The sequence below is a fragment of the Lagenorhynchus albirostris genome, chromosome 1, assembly GCF_949774975.1.
Source record: "Lagenorhynchus albirostris chromosome 1, mLagAlb1.1, whole genome shotgun sequence".
Classification (NCBI taxonomy): Eukaryota; Metazoa; Chordata; class Mammalia; order Artiodactyla; family Delphinidae; genus Lagenorhynchus; species Lagenorhynchus albirostris.
Window position 1 is genome coordinate 77,287,939 of NC_083095.1, and position 23,878 is coordinate 77,311,816.

General features: G+C 45.0%; 1 protein-coding gene across 1 annotated transcript in view; it reads right to left on the reverse strand.

Annotated features, from left to right (window-relative positions):
• Positions 1-23,878, reverse strand: part of RYR3 (ryanodine receptor 3) — a 563,044-nt gene that overhangs the window by 20,715 nt on the left and 518,451 nt on the right. Inside the window, 17 exon segments of the mRNA XM_060146948.1 lie at positions 1,305-1,391; positions 2,451-2,619; positions 3,761-3,819; positions 6,051-7,378; positions 8,033-8,114; positions 9,850-9,954; positions 12,479-12,607; positions 13,614-13,702; positions 14,151-14,231; positions 14,645-14,662; positions 14,918-14,991; positions 17,855-17,931; positions 19,401-19,480; positions 19,633-19,732; positions 20,604-20,660; positions 21,756-21,807; positions 22,216-22,322. Coding sequence (XP_060002931.1) covers positions 1,305-1,391; positions 2,451-2,619; positions 3,761-3,819; positions 6,051-7,378; positions 8,033-8,114; positions 9,850-9,954; positions 12,479-12,607; positions 13,614-13,702; positions 14,151-14,231; positions 14,645-14,662; positions 14,918-14,991; positions 17,855-17,931; positions 19,401-19,480; positions 19,633-19,732; positions 20,604-20,660; positions 21,756-21,807; positions 22,216-22,322 — 2,694 coding nt within the window.

Consider the following 23,878-nt stretch of genomic DNA (forward strand, 5'->3'; position numbering starts at 1 on the left):
AGTTAGGAAAGTGTTACTACATGTTCTACAATCCTTCAGCTGCAGGAGGTAATCTTTGAAATGCTACAGCCTGGGGCTTCCCCAGTGGCGCAGTGGTTAAGCAACTAGGCCTGTGCACCACAACTACTGAGCCTGTGCTCTAGAGTCCATGAGCCACAACTACTGAGCCCGTGTGCCACAACTACTGAAGCCCGTGTGCCTAGAGCCTGTGCTCCGCAACAAGAGAAGCCACCGCAATGAGAAGCCTGCGCACTGCAACAGAGTAGCCCCCGCTCGCCGCAACTAGAGAAAGCCCGCGCGCAGCAACGAAGACCCAACACAGCCAAAAATAAATAAATAAAACAAATAAATTAAAAAAAAAAATGCTACAGCCTGTGAGGAGGCTAGGACAAACTCGCATATGCAAAAGTGCAGACATTTCCCTTCTTTCTTAGATGCCATTAACACCCGTGGCTTCACTGCCATCCTTACACAGTGACTCCCAAATTGGCGCCTTTGAGGCTGTTACCATGCATGTCCAGCTGCTTGCTGGCTGTCTCCACATGCATGGCTGAGTCACCTCAACCTCTCCATGTGTTTAAAGCTAGGCTTCGCCACACCCCTCTACAGACTTCCATTTTTCTGCTGTGGGCAACAGCAAGCCATTAGTTTATCAAGTGCACTACTGATGTGGATAAGAGCATGTTTTATAAAAATTAGATTTGTGGTTTTCAATAGGAAGGGAGAGAGGCAGGAGACAGAATAGCCAGTTAAAGACGATGCCAAAAAAGAATCCAGGACCTACAGCACTCATTAGTTCATTCTACTAACATTTATTACGCATCTACAGTGTACAAGACCCACTTACCAACATGCAAAATCTTCATTTATCTTGATGAGTCCCTGTCTTCCACATCCAGAAACCAACTCCTATTAATTCTTCCTTCATAATAATTCTAACACACGTGCCAACTATTATGGTTCTTTGTTACCTTATTCCTCAGGGAAAGAACTGTATTTATCATTCAGTTTGAAATACCTTACAGCTCCTAATATAGGGTCTAGCCCATTGTAGACACCCAACAAATGTCTGAAGAATTAAGTAGTAACTAAAACAAGCCTGAATGATTGAAATGGTGCCCTAACTGGCTTCCCTTACAACCAGTCTCTCTGTTCTCCCCACTGCTAAAGACAGTGTCCTTTTTTTAGGAGCCAGTGTCTTAGAAATTTCCTTAAAGTTTTTGCTTGAATTAAGAGCATAACCTCTATTACTTTTTAAAAAGTGTATAATCTATTCACCAAATACCCCCTGAATGAAGCGTCACCTTGTAAAAGAGCAGGATGAAGTTGATAGCGAAGGCTACAAACAGAGCAAGGAGCCTCAGGTTGTAGAAATTCCTGGCCAGGTAGTGCTGAAAAGAAAAGGACAGGCAGAAGTAGAAGAGCTCTGGCAGGGAGAAGGACCTTCCCTCTTTCACACAGATGATCTTCTCTGATTAGAAGTTTACACAGGACGACTCCTACTCTTTGGTAACCACTCATCTAGGACTGTCCTGGCCTTCTTACAACTTATTTGGGGGGAGCAAAATTGATGATTTTTTAAAAAATTGCTTAGAATGATGCTCAAGGGAACCCTGCTCTGGTTTAAACCTCAGGGAAGCAAATGCCTAAACACGCCGCCAGCACAGGACTCGTGCTGTTATGAAGGTACGTGTGCGCGCGTGTGCGTGTACCCTCCACACAGCAAGTAAGCGGTCCATTTGGAAATTATGAGTGATCTAGGCCCACCGAAGACCCCTGAAGCTCCCACCCTGGCTGCAGCCAGACTGAGGCTGAGTATCTGTCTCTTTGTAAGTCACAGACCCAGCGCTTCTGCCTCTCCCCTTTTAGGGGGAACCATTCCCATACCCACTGCCATCTTCCCGGGAAAAATCGACACTTGAGGCCTGGAATGGTAGCTGCTTGGGGAAGCTCTCACCCTCTCCGTGGAGGGGGGCTCCCACCAATGGTGCTGGGAGGTGTAGTCCTGGCTTTCAGCAACTGTGCCTCAGTGGGCAATTTGCCAGAGAAAGGATATTACAAGCTGGGCTGAGGGTGTGTGGAGTAACAAAGCTTTTGAGGACTAGCGTGAGAACCTGACACAACACAGGAATGTTCTTTCTGCATCTGAATGATCGCACTACTTCTGAAGTTTTGGACCAGGATGGGCCAAGTCCCCACCTAGCACACATAAAGGAGCAGCTCTTCTAGAGAGAGGGCGGGGTAGAGGGGCTGCAGCACCTGCCGTTTCCCTTTTCCTTTCCCTCCAACACAGAAGGGACAGACAGATAATCGAGAAGAGGGAAGGAAGAGGAATGAGAAAGACGAGGAAGAACAACTAACCAAACGTGAAACAAAGTCAGTGGCCGCTTCTCCGAGGTCCGCCCGGGCCAGCGCCTGCACCCGAGTGGGGCCAGGGCCAGAGCACTCACCAGCAGCTTGGTCTGATAGATTTCCAGCCCTTTAAAGAAACTGGCCATGAAGGCTTCAGGCTTCTCAATTTTCTGGCCACACCATCGCTTCTTCCTTTTGGTCGCATCTGCCCACCCGGCCTCAGCCTGCTCTTCTTTGGCTGTGTCCTCTTTCTCCCCATCTTCCGTGCTGCAGGAATGAGAAGCCCACTCATCACGGAGGGGAGGGGGAGGCCTGGCCCTGGCAGGGAAGCTAAAGAGAAATCTTGGCTGGGGGTGGGAGATGTATTATTCCTTGAGGGTGGGGACCTCAGGGCTTTATTACCCATAGTGCTTGGATGTCAACTTTGTATTTAGGAGCGGTGCCTGCTTTGTCACAGGTGTACATCAGTTATACACAAGTTCTTCTGAACTTAGCCTTACCAACCTTTTTCCCCTTCAGAAATGTTGTCCTTTATTTTCTAGGCTTTCATGGGCATTACCAATAGTACCTATTCTTCTAAGTTTGTCGTAGGAATTAAATGAGATATTGTATAAAAGAGCTTAGCAAAAGGCCTGGTATGTAACAGTTTTTCAGTAATTACTAGATATCACCATCATCAACATTATATGAAGTTGCTAAGTGTGAGTGTTTGATAATTTGCTCGGTCAGATGGTGAAACTCTGATCTACTATTTGGAGTCTAAAGTGAACAAAATTATTAGACTGTGTTTATTGTATAGATGGGGTAAAAAGAAATGTATCCACACATGAAGAGATGCTCACCATCACTAATTATCAGGGAAATGCAAACAAAACCACAAAACCTCACGCCTGCCAGAATGGCTATCATCAAAAAGACAACAAATAACCAGTCCTGGCCAGGATCTGGAGAAAAGGAAACCCTTGTGCACTGTTGGTGGGAATGTAAATTGGTGCAGCCACTATGGAAAACAGTATGGAGATTCCTCAAAAAACTAAAAATAGATCTCCTATATGATCCAGCAATTTCACTCCTGGGTATACATCCAAAGAAAACGAAAACAGTAATTCCAAAAGATACATGCACCCCAGTGTTCACAGCAGCATTATTTACAATAGCCAAGATATGGAAGCAACTGAAGTGTCCGTCAATAGCTGCATGGATAAAGAAGAGATACACACACACACACAATGGAATATTACTCAGCCATAAAAACGAAAAAAAAGAAATGTATCCAGGGCCTGCACAATATCTGTTTCTTATATTAATAGAAATCAAGCTTTCTATTTACCATAACAACAAAATGGCGGTTACCATCAAGAACGATTAAGCACAGCAGTTAGAGCAGTCCATGCCACCAAGAACTTACTCTGCCTTCTCAGACTCCACTTTTCCTTCGGCTTCATGAGCTGCTTTCGTCTCTGCTGCCTAGACAAAAATAACAATCGGTCAAACTTTCCTCAAAATAAACGAGTTCATGGTGATGAGCCATATCACTGGCCACTTTGCTCTCCATGGTCAGAAATCCCAACGGCTTTCTCTCTTTATGCTTCTTTATGCTTTTCTCAGGATCACAGAACACAGATGTCCTGCTATATATTAAGCTGCTCTAGAGTGGTAAGACAAAGACTTCAAGCTTGAAAACATAACCGCCCTGTTATTGTTCAACCTAAAGAAAAAACTTTTGCTAGGACATTGTCAGAGCCCCGTGGCAGTGGTCCTACGGCTTCACGGGGTCGGGGAGAGATGGAACACAGGTCCAATCCAGAACCTGCGTCCATCAGACAGTATCTTCAATTCTCTTCCATCACCCCAATCCCTCTGACTGATGACCATTGCACTTAGAATGAAATTCAAGCTCCCTAACACCAAAGCCTATAAGGCCTACATGATCATGGCCTTTCTCTCCATTTTCACCTTGCATCACTTGACTCATTTCCAGCACAAACATTCAGACCTTCGTTCCTTTCCTGGGACATTCCAAATCCTTCCCTGCACCAGGACCTTGGCACATGCTGTACCATTTGCCTGGAATATGACTGCCCTGGCTTTTGGTGGGCCTGCCATTCTTCAGGACTTGGTTCAGATGATACCTTTGCAGATGCTCCTTGAGTATCCTACTTATAGTAGGGCCCACATTCATTCTGTAACACACGACCTTGTTCATTTATTTTAGCATATGTCAAAAATGATAATTAGTTGTTGTCTTCTTCCACTAGAAATTAAGCTCCTTTAAAACAAAAGTGTTGTCTCTTTTGTTAATCAATGTATTCTCATATGCTAGGAACACAGCCTGGCATGTAGTGGGCCTTGAATGAGTCCCTTTTATGTATCAAACTCTGTTCTAGGCCCTGGGTGACATCAGGGAGCAAAACAATAAATAAATTAATACTGTCAGAATGCTTATGATTCTGATACTTCTCTCCCTGACTCTCTAACCCAGGTGAGACATCTCTCCTATACATTTCCATAGCACCTGATAGACTTCCTAATGTTCTTCATGCTTGTACTGACCTGTCCAATGTCTATCTTTTCCACTAAATTATAGGGACGATGCATTTCTCATTCACCACTGTATTCCCAGAGCCTAAAACAGTGACAAGTGCATATTAACTATTCAATAAACATTCATGTAAAAAATGAATAAAAGGGCTTCCCTAGTGGCGCAGTGGTTAAGAATCCGCCTGCCAGTGCAGGGTACACGGGTTTGAGCCCTGGTCCGGGAAAATCCCGCATGCTGCGGAGCAACTAAGCCTGTGTGCCACAACTACCGAGCCTGCGCTCCAGAGCCCGTGAGCCACAACTGCTGAAGCCCGTGTGCCACAACTACTGAAGCCCACGCGCCTAGAGGCCGTGCTCCGCAATGAGAGAAGCCACCGCGATGAGAAGCCCGTGCACCACAAAGAAGAGTAGCCCCCGCTTGCCGCAACTAGAGAAAGCCTGCCGTGCAGCAACAAAGACCCAACTCAGCCATAAATAAATAAATAACTTTATTTATTTTTAACAAAATGAATAAAGGTTGACTTTGGGCTCTGATCTCTTTACATTTCTCTCCATACTCTCTTTATCGCTAGAATGATGCTGTGAGTTGGATGCTGCAACACCCAGAACTTTCCATGGCCAAAGGGCTCTGAATTACTGCTATCTTAATCTAGTTGACTGACTCAAAGTCCAAACTGGCTAGTGGTTGCATCACAAGGATGAAAATGTTCCAAGCATGAAAAAACTCACTGGGCACTGTGCTAAATCGTATGATAACATCTGGACCTTTTAGGATACTGCAGAAGTTTATCTCACCAGAAAGGTCTCCTCGTATGCTATACCTGGTTTTCTATGCTTTCAGTTACTGAATGAACCTGTGCGCCTTGAGAACTAACCTAATAAAGGTGTGGAAGCAAGTTGAGGGTCAAGGACCATCCTGTTTGAACTCTACAATGTAAACTGGAAGACCATTCAGCAATTAGATATTGAGACAACCACCTAAGTCTCCTCTCTCCAGACACGGCAGAGCTGGAATTATCAGATCAGGGTAATCACAGATGAGCTGGTGTCTAACACAACATTGCCTCCTAGGAACTGGTGTCAGTACTGACGGCAAGGTAGAGTGGCAAGTCTTCTTCTAGGGATAAAGAAAGATGATAGAAACAAATCATGCTTACCTGTGCTTTCCTTTTCTCCCGTACAGTACTCTCTAACGTGGGGGGTTCATCCTTGCCAGTAATCTCAGAGAGGTCACCCAAACCCACTTCAGGCCCATGCTTTGAGCCACCTTCTTTCTTTGACTGGAGTCCAAAGAGATCTGACATAATTTCCGCATCTCCCCTCTCCCCCTTTACGAAGTGCACGAGTTCCGTGGCAATACCTGGCTCGGGCACTTCTGCCCTCTCAGCCTCCATTGCATCATCGTGGATACCAAATTGGGTTGGGTCAGGCATGTCACCCAGGATCTTTGTGACTCTGATGTTCTTTGCACCTTCTATGAGGCCCCCTCCAAACACTGTGCTCCAGAGAATCTGAAAGATTCCTCCCAGTATGGCGAAGAGCAAGTGGAAGAGCCCCACGAACAACGTCCAGAAGAAAGAGAAGAACACCTTCACCAGCTCCTTCAGAGTCATCTTCTTTACCTTCCTACACTGCTTCTTGAGGTTCTTCAGGGTGGCCCTCTTCAGAAAGTTGGCCACGTTTCTCTTCACTGAGGCACAGGCCACGGCAAACGCAGAGGCACACTCAAAAGCCTTGTCGTCCTCTTCACCCTCAACTTCTAACGTATAGGAAGAGTCTTCATTTTCTTCCTCCTCCTCTTCCGGCCTGTCGGCTGAGTCCGATTCTGAGATCTGTGATGCTAACTGCATCTCAAAGATGGTGTCTTCACAGAAGTTCACGAACAGCTCCATCTTCTCCTGCTCTCCGCCTTCGTTGACGACATCAAAGATGAACTGCTGCTTAGACTCCTTCACCTGGGGCTTCTCCCACTGAGTTCGACTGGACTCACTGATCTCAAAATAAACACGCTCAATCTTCTTGGCCTCACCCATGATCTCAATGCGTCCCAGGTACGGTTCAAAGTAAGTGAGTACGCTTTCGGCTGGGTCCAACAGACACTTAAGGCGAGAATCATTTGGCATATGTTCGGAGAGGTTTGTCAATAACACCGCCACGTTAAACCCTATGTCCTTGGCCGGCTCGTGGAACCGGTCTACAAAGTCAACGTAATTAAACATGTCATTCTCATCCGCTTCTGCGCACGAAAGGAGAAAGTCAATCTCCGACTGCGTGTACTGTTTTTGCCCTTCCATGGCCTTCTGGAATTCCTTTTTGGAGATGATCCCTTTCCCATCGGGGTCATATTCTTTGAAGGTGTCTGAGCCAGTTAAGTCTTTAAGTTTCAAGAACATGTCAAAGAATTTCAAGATCATTTCTACATTGGTAGAGGACTCTACCAGTGTGTCAACCATCTGCTTGCCAATAGTTCCATTTACCACATTCCCTGTGAGGCAGGTTCAAAAAGACATACAGATACATAAATAAACCCATGTCATCATGTAACTGGTCAGGCAGATATTTCTTAGAAGACTTATATGCCAAATCGGTCAGCTCCTTTCTGACCGTGATGATTTGGAAATGGGTAGGAGGGAGCAGCAAGCCATAAAGACTACACCACCAGGAGCCAAGGGGGAAAGAAACACAGGGAAGGAGGAGATGGCCACGCCAGTGCCTTTTGTCTGGCCTGGGGCCTGGAGAGTGGTTTCATTATCAGATTATCAGGGACACATAGGGATAAGTGGTGTCCCTCTAATCCCCTTAGACCTAGGAGGGTGCCCAACTAGATGGCTGGCATACACACTGGCAGCCAGATGTATCGAAAAGCAATGGGGAGAGGGAGAGGATAGGGAAAAGCAAAGCTTGGAGGTTTTCCCCAGTTCATTCTGGCTTTCCTACTAAGATAAAATGAGTTGGTTTCAGGCTTTGTCCATCAGACCATGTGCCCCTCACTCATTTTTTTGTTTCTGAAAATTTGGTTTTCTAACCAATGTCATATGGCATCAATGACCTGCCAGAAGGACAATCTGCGTGATTAGTACGGTTAGTGCTCGGACCAATTACAGTCGTGTGATTGCCTAGTTATACCAAACAGCCCAACCTTCCAGGAGGGACAGAAGCATCACCACCATGTCCTGAAGGAGATCCAAGAGTTCCTTCAGCAGCTCGATCTGACTGGAATCCTAGAACAGAAACAGGAGATACCCCTGAGCTATCTGATCCCTCAGTAAAGTACAGGGCAGTGAGCAAGGAGAGCCTGCTCTGGGAAGGTCAGGTGAAGGCTACATCCATCTCCAGAATGAGCTCCCTTCTCATGGTGAATGCGGATGCCTTAGCATCCTCTCTTTGTAGCATCGGGAGGCTCGCTGCAGCAGGGTTCATACAAAAGAGTTCCTTTACGGTTTTCCTTTTATTAACGCAACGTGGCAGATATACCACTTGTTGTCCAAAACTACTGAACGACCCAATCCACCAGAGAGCCGTTAGGTATCTCTAGTAGCTTAGGTTGCCATTTTTCATACAGAAGAATTACCAGTGAGCTTCTGGGGAATACTACTGCAATCCAATTAAAGTAGCAAGGTTCTAATCACCAATTGGGTTCTCCTTTCTTTCTTAATTGAGGTTCTCCTGATTCTAATTGGTGGTGATCTGGGTGCCAGTGGTCCCTTAAAATGTTATTAATATATCATCGAGGCTATTCCTCCGGATGGTTTTGATACCAGTCTGTTTGGTTTTCATTTCAGCATTGCAGATGGGGCATTGCCAAGTGAGCTCCGGGCTTGATACCTATGTCACAGAAGCAAAACAAGCCTTGGAAGATCTGAGGTGGGGAATCTGAGGGTGAGGTTAAAAAACGCATTCTGGGCCACACTTCTTTTCCAGACTCTCTCTCACAAAGACATAGTTCTTTGGCCCTTCAGACTTCAGAGGGATTTTCTAGCACCTTTGGAGTGTGTCACAGCTGTCCACAAAACATCAGAGAGGTGTAGATTGTCAGAGCTAGAAGAGCCCTCAAAGGGCGTCTATTTTAACTCCCAATATCTTATAGATGATGAAAGCAAAAACCGGAAAGGGGAAGTGACTTCCCAGAAGACACCAGTGAGGAGGTGGCAGGGTCAGGATCCTGCCTCTGGAGCCTCTACACCGCACTGCCCCACTGGGCTGATAAATCGGCAGCCCTCCCAAGAACTCTCTCCTCCCATAAGGCCAGAGTCAAAAGGGGAAAAATGAAAGGGGTAAATAGCACATTCCAGAAGAGAGAGGCAGATGTGACAGCCTTGACAATTTTAGATACATATTATTTAAATTAACGCTGCCAATGTTACTCTGAGCAGCCTGAAACATATCCTGAAGTTCTCCCTCATGTGTTGCCATGGAGAGAGGCCATCGACTACTACAGACGCTACATTTATTTGTTCATAATAAATGCTCTGAGCGATTCCGATTCATCTTGCCAGAGAGATGGGGAGTGAGAAGGAAAGGCAGAGATGGGGAAGAGGGGAAGCAAAGGTGACAGAGAAGGGAGATGTGAATTACAGAGACATGCAGACATTTGACAGAGCAGACGGGGGGGGGGGGGGGTAGATCATGTGCATAAATTGCAAAACAGTGACAAGGAAGCAAAAGGGATTAGCACCATAAAAAGCAAGGGTTGAGGCTGTTATGAAAAGGACACAAGGGAGAAAGCTGCATTCATGCAACAGCCTGTCTGGGACACCCCCGCCCGCCCCCCACTCCCGCAGGTATGCACTCCTATCTCCCACTTAGGCGCTCATTTTAAAAATGAGACCTGATCTGCATGGCTTTTCCAATCATTTCGTCAAGCAGCTACATCCACAATGGGAAGACCAGGGGGTGGGGATTGACTTAGCGTTTCACACCAACCACACGTCGGGAACGGGGAACGGGCCACAGTACCTGAGAGAGCTTCATCTGCATGTTAGCAAATACATGGAGGAAGCCGACCACTGCATCCCACAGCCTACTGTGAGCGAGGCTCTGCTGGTTCCCAACGCAGGGACCCTACGGAGAGGAGGACATTCTTATTTCACTGGAGCATCACAAGCTGCTCTGAAACTTGCCCTAGTAAGGGCATTTGACATCAGCTCAGATAAGTAGAGAGCTCTTTCCAAAGGTCACATATTTTGCAGCTCAGTATTTTCCCAGGATATTACTTTTCTCCCCACTCCATCGGGTCCCCCCCCCCGCCCCAGCCCAATCCTAAGATCCTGTTTCTAGGAAAAATCACTAGGAATGTCACAGTGTGGTGATTTTCAGAGATTTTCTTTTAGCTTCCGTTCTTATGCTAGAGAACATTATTTAAGAGGTAAATGCTCTGGTTGAAACAGGACTGAAGGGTACTGCTGCTGACTCTGGCCCACACCTTGGCCTAAGAGGGGTTCTGAGGAACTCCAGGGTTCCAAGGGGCACAATTTGAAAACCAGGCCCTTGTGCACGCGTTGTTTGCAGGCAAAGTTGCATGTTAGATGTGATGACCACAGGGCTATCTACTTCAGTGAAAAAATCTGAATTACATTCCTAATGTTCAACTACTTTTAGGATTTTCTTATCATTAACCTAAATGTCAGGTACATCATCTCTATCTTTTCTGAAAGCCAGACATAGACGGATGACTTGATGACCAGTCTGCATTTTCCATGTCAATAGCCTTTCCTATTTTGGAAGATCATTACTGAACCACTGTTTCTTTTCTCTTCTTTTTAAAAATAAGTTACTTGAAATTCTTCTGAATGGAGAGTTGTCTATTCTTTCTTATTTATTTAATCATTTATTTATATCAGTATGGACTCCACACATTCATTTTATGCTTTGGGTTATAATGCAGTACTACTTTATTTACTTTCTTTTGTAGCTCTAATTTTTCCAGTTTTGGCCATTGGGAGCTCTTTCAGTTGGCTCCTGTATCCCTTTGACATACCCCCATCATTTTTTTTTAGCATTCTCTTGCACTATAGCATTCTCCAGGCTCATCCTGTATGTTTCCAGCCCTAGTTCTAGAATCAGCCATTTCTCTACGGAGCCCTATTTCCTTTCAATGGTATTAGAAACCAAGATCTGGGCTCTAGTTGTGCTTGTTGCTACTGGGGCATCATTTTTTAGGTCCTCCTGGCTGACAGAGCAGCAGAAATATGTGTGTTGTCCTAATCCACGTGTATACACATCTCCATAAATATTTCCATATGTAACCATTTGTATCTATGTTAAGCTGAACATGAGTTTAGCATACAAATGTCTCTGACTCTCATTCATTCCCACAGGGATCTTCTATCTCCTCTGCTTGCTCCTCTGTAACTTCCCACTCCAACAGTGAGAAACCTCGTTCACTTCCATTATATATGTGTAATGGTTTCAGAATTATTAACACATATCCACATGGGAAAAACTTCATCAACCGAAGTGCTTATGTATAGCTCCTTTTGCCTTTGGTCTTGCAGACTGTACTCATTTCCAAAGTTTCTCAGGCCAGCACCTTATTCCCTACCTCTTGAGTGAGGCTGTGTTATATATATTTTATACATTTAGAGTCTTTTGTCACATTCTGCCTATGTTCTTTATCCTTAACTCTTCCTTATAGCTTTTCCCTATATTTTTCTACACTTTCACTGGTACTAGTGTTCTAGTATCAAGTTCTAGAAAAGGCTTGGCAGAGTTCCCAGGGAAGAGGTGAGCAGGAGAAATTTTGCCTGCGTCCCTAAATCAAGTAAGCTTGTTCAATAAACACTGTTCATGTACACTTGGTGTCTGATCCCTAGAAGCCTCTAGATTCTTTGTTGAAACAAAACTGGTTGTTGAAAAAAACTCACATTCACCCCAAATGCACTTTTCTTTTACATTTGGGTTACGTGCTCCATAGGAAGTTCTGGAGATTAGGATGGGCTCTGCAGAGAGCAAATCAGATGCTTGTCAGGTCAGTTCAATGACCTTTATACGTATTTCACATGCTGTGAAACTTCAGCTCAGTCACCTGTTCCTAGGTTTATCTGCCTATGTTCTTACAATCCTTGAGTAAAGCATGGATCAATATCTTCCTTAAAATCCTTCTTTTCAAGTCTTAGTCTTGTGTTTATTTTAGTAAGCAAATATGATCTGTGTTTAATCTCAAGGCTCAAGATAATACCACTTGTCCCTTTATTCCTTCATGCTATCAATCATTCCTCCACTCCACTCTCCATGCTTACTGAACACCTCGGATGTGCCACACATGCTAAAAATGAAGAATTTTAAAACGAATAAGAAATTTTCTGTTGACAAAAAGATTTCAGACTAGGAGGGAAGGCAAAATGTTAACCAGATAAATGCAAATAAAGTGTGACACTGCTATTCACAGGTCACAGTGGGGTCCGTAAACTACAGCCTCTCGTAGAGTGTAGGTACCACTGGTTTCTATTTATAGGTGAGGAATATTGTCAGTGCTATAGCTGGATGCACAGTCCACATATGCAGCCAAGTATTCTGTAGGGAATTAGAACATGGGAATGTTAAAGATGTTCTCTTTGTTTTCAGGCATGCGCTCTGTAGCACATACCTGGATGTATTCCGTAAGAGAATTGAAAATCTGCTTGGTGACCGCCAGGGCTTTGGAAAAATTGTGCTGTCCAGATTCATCAATGACGTCCTTCCCTGAGTAATACCAGTAGAAGTCACTGATTGATTCCTAAGAACAAAAAAGGAGAGTTTAGTATTTCTCACATAGTGAGAAAGTTTAGTATTTCTCAGTCCATGAAGCTAAACCCAATGTTCAGGAAGAGTACAAGAGCATCCTGCATTTCTGTGACCACTGTGTTATGACAGGAGCCTGGGACTCTGTGAAGAAGCACAGAGGTATCTGATCCCGAGCACCTTTTAGGTACAGATATTCCCCCTCCGCAGGAAAGAACACATAAAAGAGAGGGCAGCGTTCAGCTGGACCTGGGTGACCAGGTTATAGGACAATTTATTCACAATGCAAATTGTACGTTAAAGATAATATTGATCATCCAAATAATCATGATAGCAGCAGCAACATGAGAGCTGACACCGTAAGTGCCGGGCGTCGTTCTGAGCACATTACACGTATTAAACCTCTCCATCTTCACCACCACCCAATGAGACAGTACTATTCATTTTCAATGAGACAGGACTACTCGTTTTATAGATGAGGAAACTGGAACACCAGGAGGTTAAACAGACTGCTCCAGGTCAGGAACTGGTGAGTGGCAGAACCAGGTTGAGGAATCAGCAAAGAGAAGAGGGCATCCTTTTTATGTTTGTGCAGATTTTCTTGACATTATTTGGATTTTCCTTCAAACCATTCAACCAGATGACGTCTCAACACTAAGAACTTGTGAACCCATCTTATTCCCGCTTTCTGTACCTCTTTTTCCTAGGGAAAGTCTGTTCCCATGCACAGCTTGCCTGGAGTACTGTGGCTAAGCTTACACTGGCAAAACTAAAGTGAATCAGCATTTTATAACAGAAGATTTGGTAGATAACCACTCCCCCGACTTCCGTCTTCAAACTCACATTTAGGTATTTGACTTCCCGTTAAGTGTGTGGACATAAGATTACAAGACCTTCCTTACTGAGGCTGGACTGTATCCTGGGCCGTCCCTGAGGCTGTGTAACTGTCTTTAGCTTCCGGAAGTGTATGTGAGGTGTGCTACCATCCAACGCCCACTCACCTGCAGACGCAGAAGGTAGTCCACGGTACTGATGATGACGTTCACGGTGGTGGTGTTGCCCATCTGAGTCCGCAGGAAGTTCTGGAAATCTGAGAACACCAGGGTTGGGTCAGAGTCCATCCCTGCAGAGCAGGTGGCTCTAAGCTTCTTCTCAGCTGAGCTCAGAAGAGACTCACCATGTGAAAAGCCTTACAAGGGCACACTGTTTAGGTCCTGAAGGACAGAGCACTGCCCTGAGCCCTCCCCTCCCAGCGGCACCAGAAACTGGACTTAATGAGCCCTGAGGGACTTGACAGCAAGGGGTGGGTGTTTCGCTTCAATATCTGAAGATTCTGGAAGCAACTTAGCCTGGGTGGCACTAAATAACATTAGCCATGAAGTTAAAGGCCATGTTACATAGGGTTTCTTATTAAGGAATGGATTAACTGTTGTTCTTAAATTAGCAACTGGCTGTATTAAATGTGGCAACCTGAAATGAATCAAAATTTTGTACCTGAATGTTGTTGTCCCTTGACAAATCAAATCTGTTCCACTTACCACTGTTATGTCCTTCACAAAGTAACTGTAGGAATCTAAAGAGATCTCGTGTAAACTCATCATTCTGGAGTACTTTTTCACCTTGAAAACACAGAACACTGGTGAGCATCTGTTTGGCTTTTCAACATAGAATACCTTCCACCACACATGACTGCAAAAATGCTAAAGGAGCTGTGTCAGAACAGCGTGGAGAGGGAACTGTGGATGGATGGTGACAGACCCAATTAAAACTGGAACTGAAGCAACACCCAACAAAGCTAGAATTGTTAGCCCCGGGATGCATTTGGAAGGAAAACAGCTAGGCAGTAATGATTCACAGTCCATAACACATGCTTTGGAAGATGGAAGACACTTCTTTAATTAAACAACAAACTGCTGAGTTAAACTCAACATGCAACCACCAAGCCGAAAATGTGTCTGTGCTGAGCCGATTAAATAAGATCTCTTGGGACTCACACACACGGTAGGAGCTCGGGCCGGAAACTCAAACTTACCACGCTCACGAACGATGACTAGCCGTAAGAGAAAAACAGAAGGATACAGAGTAAGAAAACCACAGACGTCAAGACAGACTCTCTTTAGCTAATACTGGTTCTGTGAACACATCAGTCTGGATATGCCTTATCAAAACTATGGATGGAAACATCTTGCTGAAATGGAGCAAGTCCTTGGAGATGAAGCAGCAGTGAACAGGGGCTCTAACCAGAAATAGTGAACTAGGATTTTAATTGGAAACAGAGAAGCCTTCACCTTCATCAGTTACTTACGTGTTCCTTCCTCAGTAACCATCCCCAGGCCTTCAGCTTTATTCTGCCTCTCAAATGCATTCAAATCAAGGACACTTGTAACAGACGAAAGAAAACAAGGTTCAGGGCTACATGCACTGGGAAAACGGGTTTTTAACATCAATGAACCCATCAACTAAGAATCCCCTGTCCCTGCATTATCATAAATGCGCCAACGTATTGTGGTATGGTTGAGAGTCTAATGGTTCCCTGGGTTTGTGCTAAGCCGTGTTGTCCAAGGATGCCTGGAGCTCACAGCCCTTGCCATGTGCAGGACAGGGGTCAGAAACATGTATGTGATGGTCACTGTTTGTCCAGTTTGAGTCCCTTCTTATGGATGAAGATTTAGAAAGGCTTTCCAAATCAAGAAGGAATAATCTGTTTCTAAGATTTCTTAAGGGAAAGTTTACTTTAAACTGTACTAATTCATGTTCACCTTCCACATTTAACCTACTTTCTCTGAGAATCACAAGGAATAGCGGCTTTTAGTGCTTAGGATGAATACTGATGGAGAGAGCTACAAAGTTTCAGATTTTTTTTTTTTTTTTTTTGCGATACGCGGGCCTCTCACTGTTGTGGCCTCTCCCGTTGCGGAGCACAGGCTCTGGACGCGCAGGCTCAGCGGCCATGGCCCACGGGCCCAGCCGCTCCGCGGCATGTGGGATCTTCCCGGACTGGTGCACGAACCCACGTCCCCTGTATTGGCAGGCAGACCCTCAACCACTGCACCACCAGGGAAGCCCCAAAGTTTCAGATTTTGAACGGCCACACCCTTTTATTCTATCATTCAGGAGCCAAAAGTAGCCAAGATCACGCTTTCTAGAGGCAATGGTGTCCCTAGGTGCTCCTGAACCTGTGACAAGTTGGCTTTCATTTTTGTCCTCACCTTCCACAACCTTCCCAGCCACAGCCACCAACAAAACCTGCTTAGCCAGGAACCTCTAGGACAACCGCAAAGCTATAATGAGAATAATGATCGTGTGATTTCCAACTGGGGCTCACTCCATTTCTCTAATAGGGTCTAACTCCTTAGCCAATAAAAAAGATTTTATGGAACATAAGACCACAAAGTTTCACAAGAATATAGACCTTAGAGAAGCTTATGGCTGAGTCCAGTAAGATTCTGCAAAAGCTCCTCTTCCTTTTATCACTGGGCAAAGGAAATGACTGTTGGATTGGAAAGACTTTGGGGAAAAATCCAACACCCCTTTTCCCCTTTTAGGGAGTCACATATGTTCTGTAATTTAGATGACTTTTAAAGAGAAAGTGAAAATTCCTACTGCCATTATATTGGTTTTCCCCAGACCCTGCTATAAAAAGGGTCTGCTTGATAATACAAAATTATCCTTTGATTTTGGGAGAAGGATACGGAACCAGGACATTTGGACATAGCTGCTTTGAAGCATCGCTGCTGATTCAGGAGACAATCTATGCGGTGGACATTTCTGACCCTTACTCCATCCCGAAATCCCCATTTCAAATGTTCTGGTTTCTTCAATGCTTAACCATTTTACAAATACACATTATTTTTATAATCAGCAAAAAACCATTAAAATACCTTAAAACTTCTGTTAGAATTCAGTTGGCCTCTAAAGGTATGTCACCTGTCCCTCTAAGCCATCATTATAAATTAGCTTAGCAATATGAAGTACTACAGACTACCAAGAGAACTCTTAGAAAGTTAATCGAGAATATCATGAGCAATACGGGACTGAACTGCCTTGATTTTCGCCATCTTTGAGTCCACATGTACTATTTCACCCTCAGTGAGTCAGGTCTGGCAATATTACATTTTCTTTTCCTGAGGGAGGTAATAAATGAATTGGCTGTCGGTGGGGGAAAAATGGAGCTGAGGACAAGGGATTGTACTCAAATATGCTCAAATATGCTCCGTATAACCCCAGGGTACAACATTTACCCAATCCAATACGACTAGCAATATTATGCGGTCCACCAAAAAAAGAACATCCATCCTCCAAATTTTCAATTGGACTAACGTTCCAAGTTTAAGAATTATTAATTGGAGGCAAACGAGCTAGATAATTATAACTTTGACTTCTTTCAGAATGAGTTGCAGACGGTTCAAAATACATATGAATCTCGGAGAATAAGCTGACACTTTTCTTAGAAAGATTGCTGGCTTGTTTCTGAAATGAGCAAGTATGGTAACCTTAAGACTTTTGGTTACCTATTGTTCATCTGTCAGAGGGTTCAGCCTTGAGGGGAGGCTTACGCCACTGGGTAATATAAATGGAAAGTTTAATGCTTTGTTTTTCAGACAATGTCAAAATGTTCCCACGTCAGGATGTGCCTCTGTCAGAATGGATGTGTCAAAATATGTACCCACAAAATATCTATTCAGGCTGAAAGAATTGTTAAGGATTAACAAAGTGCCTAATGGGTCTAACGAACACATAGCCTTGAGTCATACTGAGGGATTCCTCCTCTTTTCCGTTCTTTTCTAGTTTGACTTTTATGAGCATACATGTTTAAGAGAAACTCACTCAGCTCCACATAAAACAACCTAAGAAAAAAGGAAGTAAGGGCGATTCAAACACCAAACAGGTGTTGGTAGGGGTGTGTGTGTGTGTGTGTGTGTGTGTGTGTGTGTGTGTGTGTGTGTGTGTGTGTGTGTGTGTGTGTGTGTGTGTGTGTCTGTGTGTGTGTGTGTGTCTGTGTCTGTGTGTGTGTGTGTGTGTGTGTGTGTAGATTACATTTTCCCCTCTGAATGCTATTTGAAGGTAATCCTGAGGGCTGGAGGAACAATACCCATCCTCTTAGCTTTCGGAAGTAGGTACTCCTTTCTCAATAATTCCGTGATAAGCCAGTTTATTCTGTGGCCCTCCCCCACCCCATTCCCCTTTCCCTGAATAGTGAAGAACTTAAAAAAAATGCTATGGGTGGTTTTCCCATATTTACCTGCAAGACTGCATAAGACCAGAAAGGCTTTGAAAGAACCCAGCATCCTTTTTCTCCTTTAGGTAATCTAGCATTTTCTGCAAGGGAGACACATTTAAAAGGGAAAAACAATGAAAACTATGGCACACGTACTAACCCTCCTAATTGTGATGGACAGATGGCAGCCATGCAGGTACACCGAGTCAGATCCAGGATGGTGGTTTGTAACCCTGGGTAAGCATCGAGATACTCCACCTGTGGACTTAAACCTTCAGTGTGCCTGAGCGCCACCCTCCACTTATGGAACCAGAATATTTTAGGGCAGATGTTTTATTTTATAAAGGTCCACTGGTATTGACAGTATAGTGGATCTTTGACATTCATAGATTTACTGTTTGAAGCCTCTTCTATGTGGGAACAGGTGCCAGGACTGGGATGTAGTAATGTTTACGGTTGCTGAGGTATAATCTGAACAGCTCATGCAATGATTTTAACACACTGGAGCAAGGAGCTTACCTACTAATGAGCCTAGTTGAGAGCTCAGTATCTCTCTCACAATAAGACTTAGTTTCCTCTGTTCCCTGTTACTGGCAAGCCAGGAACTTTGTCTGACATAGTAAGAATTTTCTTTTCTTTTTTTTTTTTTTTAAAGGGCTCTGTAAGAAAGTCAACTGACGGGGTGGTGGTGGAAGAGAACAGAAAGTGAGGGGTGCCTTTGAAAATGGTAGTTCTTAATGAGAAATTTGTTTGTGATGAGTTAAAGCCTGGGAAAAATTATACACAATAATGGTGGTCATGGATTTGGAAATTCTCAAAGGCCCTGGGATATAACCCTTATGAATGCCAAAAGTCTTTGAAATTTCATTTTCCTGTGCACACAGATGCTTTTATTTTTAGCCAGAGCCGGGAGTACTCAGGAGACACCAGTGCATTTCTATCTCCTGTAGCCAGTTCCAAATCAGATTGCTGAATGAACTCCATGTGCCAGACGCTCCACTTTTATGTCTTTGTGTGTTCTCTCATTTAATGCATGACGGCAGGAGTTTTTATTTGCATTATTCACTGCTACACCCTCTACCCACAGAAGAGAGCCTGGCCCTAGTGCATAGTCAACAATCACTAAACAGCTGTTGAATAAATGAATAAATGAATGAGTGAACGAACAATAGGTGTGTGGGGTTATGAACCTCACTTAACTGATCAGGCCCCTTTTGCTCACAGTAAGGCAGCTAATAAGGGGAAGGGTCGAAATAAAAACCTAAGGCTTAGAAAACTTCCTCTAGAGCATATTTTTGTAGAAATGATGAAAAAAATGTAATGTTTTTCTTTTTGAACCCTAGGTAAGCCCTCTTTACTAAGCATACCTTTGTCTAAAGACTCCTAGTCCTGGTTTTATCTGTGTTCCCAGTTACTCTGATATAACTGGTCACTAAGGACAAAACACCAGCAAAGGTGATTCTGGGCGGCCACCTCTGTAGCAGAGTCAACATCTCTTCCCTGAAGTGTGACCGCTGTCAAATGGAAATACCCCAGGAAGTCTGCCCCACCTCCTGCAAGCCCCCATTACCTGCTGCACGCCAGCGTTGCCCCCATTCAGAATGGCGATCCCCAGCTTCAGAGTCTCCACCACCATGGGGCTCATCTCACCTGCCGTGGTAAAGATTCCGTTGAATCACCAAGGAAACAGAGGGTAAATCACATCTACTGGGCTTTACCAGGACCCGTTAATAATGACGTCACGTCATGGTGTGACATCTCTGTGGTAGCTAAGGGGCCCGTGTAGAAATCTCAGAAATCACCTTTGCTGGCGCTTATCATCTGAAGGACCATCTCCGCGGCTCCACGCTCATGCAGCCGAGCTTGCTGATAGAGGGTTTTCTGCTTTTCCATTTCTTTCTCCTAGAAAAAAAAAAAAAAAGCGGGAAAAGATCTGTTTACCCCCAGAGAATCCACCGTGGTCAGGTGAGTTGAGAGAGAGAATCTTTACTTGCCTAAGAAGGCAACAAACATAATTTTGAACAAAACAGACTTTGGAAGTTTATTTTTAGATGCTGTCCAGCTTTCCAAAACTGTCCACCCATAATTTACTCACCTTTCGATGCGGAATTTTCTACTTTTTGTACTGATAGGTAACACAGTCTGTTCCCCTGTGATACTATAATTATAGGAAGTGACCCCAGATTAAAATGTGCTTGCTTTCAATGTTCAGTCATACAGGAAAACCTGATGAGGGCTCAGCTGGAGTTTATCTGTAGGCAACACCCACTTATCCAGAATGCTCAGACCACACTTAACTGAGACTCTACCAGCTATGAGATGCTAGAATGTCAAGGCTTTCCAGAACTGTAATCGTCTTCATTTACTTTTACTGTTGTATACTTTGTCTGTAAAACAGTACAAGTAAACTCATGTCGCTCTATCTTGAGAGATTCAGGGTCCTGCACTGCCTCAAAATTAAGATTGTGATTAAGTACGTTTACAGAATAACGGTGCAAAAAACCATCCAGTGTCTCTACCGCTGTGAATTTTCACTTTTGAACGTTTGAATGTGCCCTTCTACGGCCCCTGTTACCAGCACACTTGGGTAGAGGTAGGAGATTTTCCAGAAGAGCAAAGCTGTGGGGCCGTTTGCTGACTGAGCCAAGAGACAGACAGCAACCACAACTAATGTATTTGCCACCAGACACCTGTGGTGGGTGAGCCATGTGGCTAATGTCAGCACCCACCCCTGAAGGCCCTCCTGCTGTCTTCCATCTTAGTGAGAACTTACTTCAAACGTTTTTTCCTTGTCTTCCTCCCCTTCTTCGTCTTCCCCACTCTGACAACTCTGAATTGCATGCAGCAGGGAGAGGAGGAGACAGACAATCAAATTAAAGGTGAGCCTTGTATGTATATGTATGGCTGGTTCACTTTGTTATACAGCAGAAACTCACACACCACTGTAAAGCAATTATACTCCAATAAAGATGCTAACAAAACAGAACAAAACAAAAAGGTGAGCCGTGTAAACAAGACTCTACTGTGTGAGGAAGGGGACAGGATGTAATTCACAGGTACCTCAGGACCTCAGCACTCTGTAAAACCAAGAACATTTGGACCACTGCAGGCAACATTCAACTATAAAGGCCACCTTTGCAGTTACCACGGGGTTCAGAAATGAGAAACGGGAACGCCGAGATCACACAGTCAATGGGGACCCATCGGGTTTAACCACAGACCTGAACTCTTCTACTTAGTGAAGTTCTGGTGTAAATCGAGAGACAAGAGCACAGGGAGCTGGCCTTTCTCAACAAGAACCAGGGGCTTGGACAAAAGATTAGGGAAACCCAGACTATGAATCCCAAAGTGACCCCGTGGTGCAGCTGGCAGGGGAACGGGCGCTCCTGTACCCCAACCTACCCCCCTTGCTGCCCGACATGAAGTTCTCCCATTTGAGAAGCAGCAGTTTGCTTAACCACTTGGCATTCCAGAGGCCACCGTCCCTCTCTGTGACACAGAAACATCATCTCTGGTCACTCCATCTCTTCCAGAGCACTAGGAACTTCCTGTAGTCTCTAGGCCTGTTTCCAAATGTACCGGACTTCCTTCACCTACAGATGTGTCTGAACAGCTGGATGTGTTCTGAGCACTGAGTAAAAATACGAGGATGAAGTGGATGCCTAAGCCCTGATTAGCTGGTTCAGAAGCATCATGAGAACCCAGCCACCAGACCCACTGTTTCTGCAAAGCTTCAAGGTTTCTATAGGATGATGGGAGAGTGGCTTATTAATGCTGCCCGTACGGCACGTGAACTGTGCGAGGCCTGGAGCCCAGGCCATGACCCAGTCCCAGGCCTGCTGCTTCCTGGGACAGCTTTCATGTGCCTGAAGAGGTCTAAGGGAAATAGAAAGACTGAGACAACGGGCAGAAAACCCACGTGTACCTTGGCCATCATGCTGGCATAGGAGGTGTACAAAGGGTCGTCTTCCAGTTTGCTGGAAAGAATGGAGGAAATATTTAGCAAGCTACCTTTGGACCCAGCAGGAAAGACCAAGTGCCGTATAAATCTTCAATGTACTAGTGAATTAATTAGAAACTCCCTCCCTCCCCCCGATTCTTAGAAACCACTGTGAAAATCTGAATCAGCCTTGGCTTGACATGGAATTCAGGGAGGAAGTTACAATTTCAGGCTGCTTCATCTTCAGACTCAGTGTCAGGCGTTATGACGAAAGGGCTTAGGTAGTTCCCCTAGAGGTTTCTCGACGGCCAAGAACAGAGCAGCCAGGAGGGCTGCTCAACTCTGGCATCCCCTCTGTGCACACTGCAACCTGCGGGAGGACGGTTTGGGGTCGACACAGCTGCGCCTGTGCCTGGGACGAGCAGGGCGCTCCGGCAGTGCTGACCTCCTCTCTGTGAGAGCATTGCGGCTAAAGTGGAGTATGATCTGATGAAGTGGGTCCGGCTGCTTTTCTGTCTCCTCCGCCTCTTCTTCTTCCACCTTGGGAGATCTCTACACAAACCAACGCAGACAGGTTTTAGGCGCGGATTCCAGCACATGGCACACCACCGCATGCGAACAAAGGTTAAGAGCACCAGGCACAGAGCGCATCACCTCAAAGCACAGAGAGAAACCGCGACGTCATATGTTTATTTCAGGACAGAAGCCCTAAGGATGCAAGGTTTGGGAATGAAATATATGTATTTTTCAGCCAATTAAAGAAACACTGCAGTTTGGGGGGTTAAAACGAAATGAAAGGAAAAGCAAAAGCCTGACTGCAGGGGAGGCGCTACAGACCCCAGTCAGCAGAACTCTCATGCAAGCTCTGGGCACCCTCGGTCAGGAGGGAAGCCCTGGAGAGTCCCCGAGAGGCCGCGTCTCTCCGTCAACACCTGACATTTCTCTTGGAGAGCTGGGCTGGGAACAGGTGTGGGGCAAGAGTTATAAAGCACTGGGGCTGTTTTGGGGTCTATTACTATTCTAGACTCAACCCACGGAAATAGTTCTCTTTCCTGCCCTCACCCCTGACCCTGAAAATCTTGCTGTTCCTGAGAGATGCCATCCTGGAGCTGTGAGCCTTGCAGTTTCTCCTCTTTTCTCTCTCTCCTTTTACAGAAAGGGAAATAGCAGCTGATGCCAGACGTGTAAGTGGATTTTCCAGCAGTGGCAGAACAAGCAGGGTGGACCATATTCAGTAAATTGGTGAGAACTGCGCAGGTTGTGTGAATGGTTCAGAAGAAGGGAGAGGGTTGAAATGATGTTCATTGTCAACTTCACACTAATCAAGAAACTGGGAAAACCAAGTGACTGTCTTTCTCACCGACAGGAATATATGAAAAGACTGAAGGGCATAAAGAGAAATGGAAAGAAAATGCGGGAGGAAGGATTAAAGGAAAAAAGCCAGGAAGAGGATAAGAAACAGAGGGAGATGGGGAAAGGGAAAGAGAATGTAACATGGAAAGTGTAAATATGAGAAACACAGGGCAAGACTAATGGAGAGAAGTAGGGATGAGAGAAAAAGATAGATGGGAGAAATAAGGAGAAAGAGGAAAAGAACCAGGGCTTGGCCAAAGGAGAGGAGGGTGTATTTTCTTTCTGAACCAGGATGAAGCTCAGTGTTGCTGCCGCGATAAGCTTTTCCCCTTGCGTGTTGTTTCAAGTAGTTTTAGAGCATGAAGCCTGTTAGAGACGAGGCGTGGCAAATCTTCAGAAGGGCCAAATACAGAACTGTGAGATGCAGGAAGGGCATTTAGATATGCCTTCCCCAAAGTGGAGCTACTGACCAGACATGCAGGGCTTTGGCTGGGGCGGCTGGCCTCCTGCAACCAAGGGTGCTCAAAACTTAACTTAGCATGAACTTTCCAAGGCACGGCTGCGCATCCCAAGCAACATCAGCTGTTAGTGAGGACGGGGGAGGATGATCACAGGACCAGCCCCTCCAAGTGAAATTCATCCTCTGGCTCTTATGACCATTATTAGCAGGGTTCCCTCTGATAACTTATACAGGTAGCTCCTTTCAGATTTATACACCCAATTCTTTGCGCATCTTTAACGGTTATAACGCACAC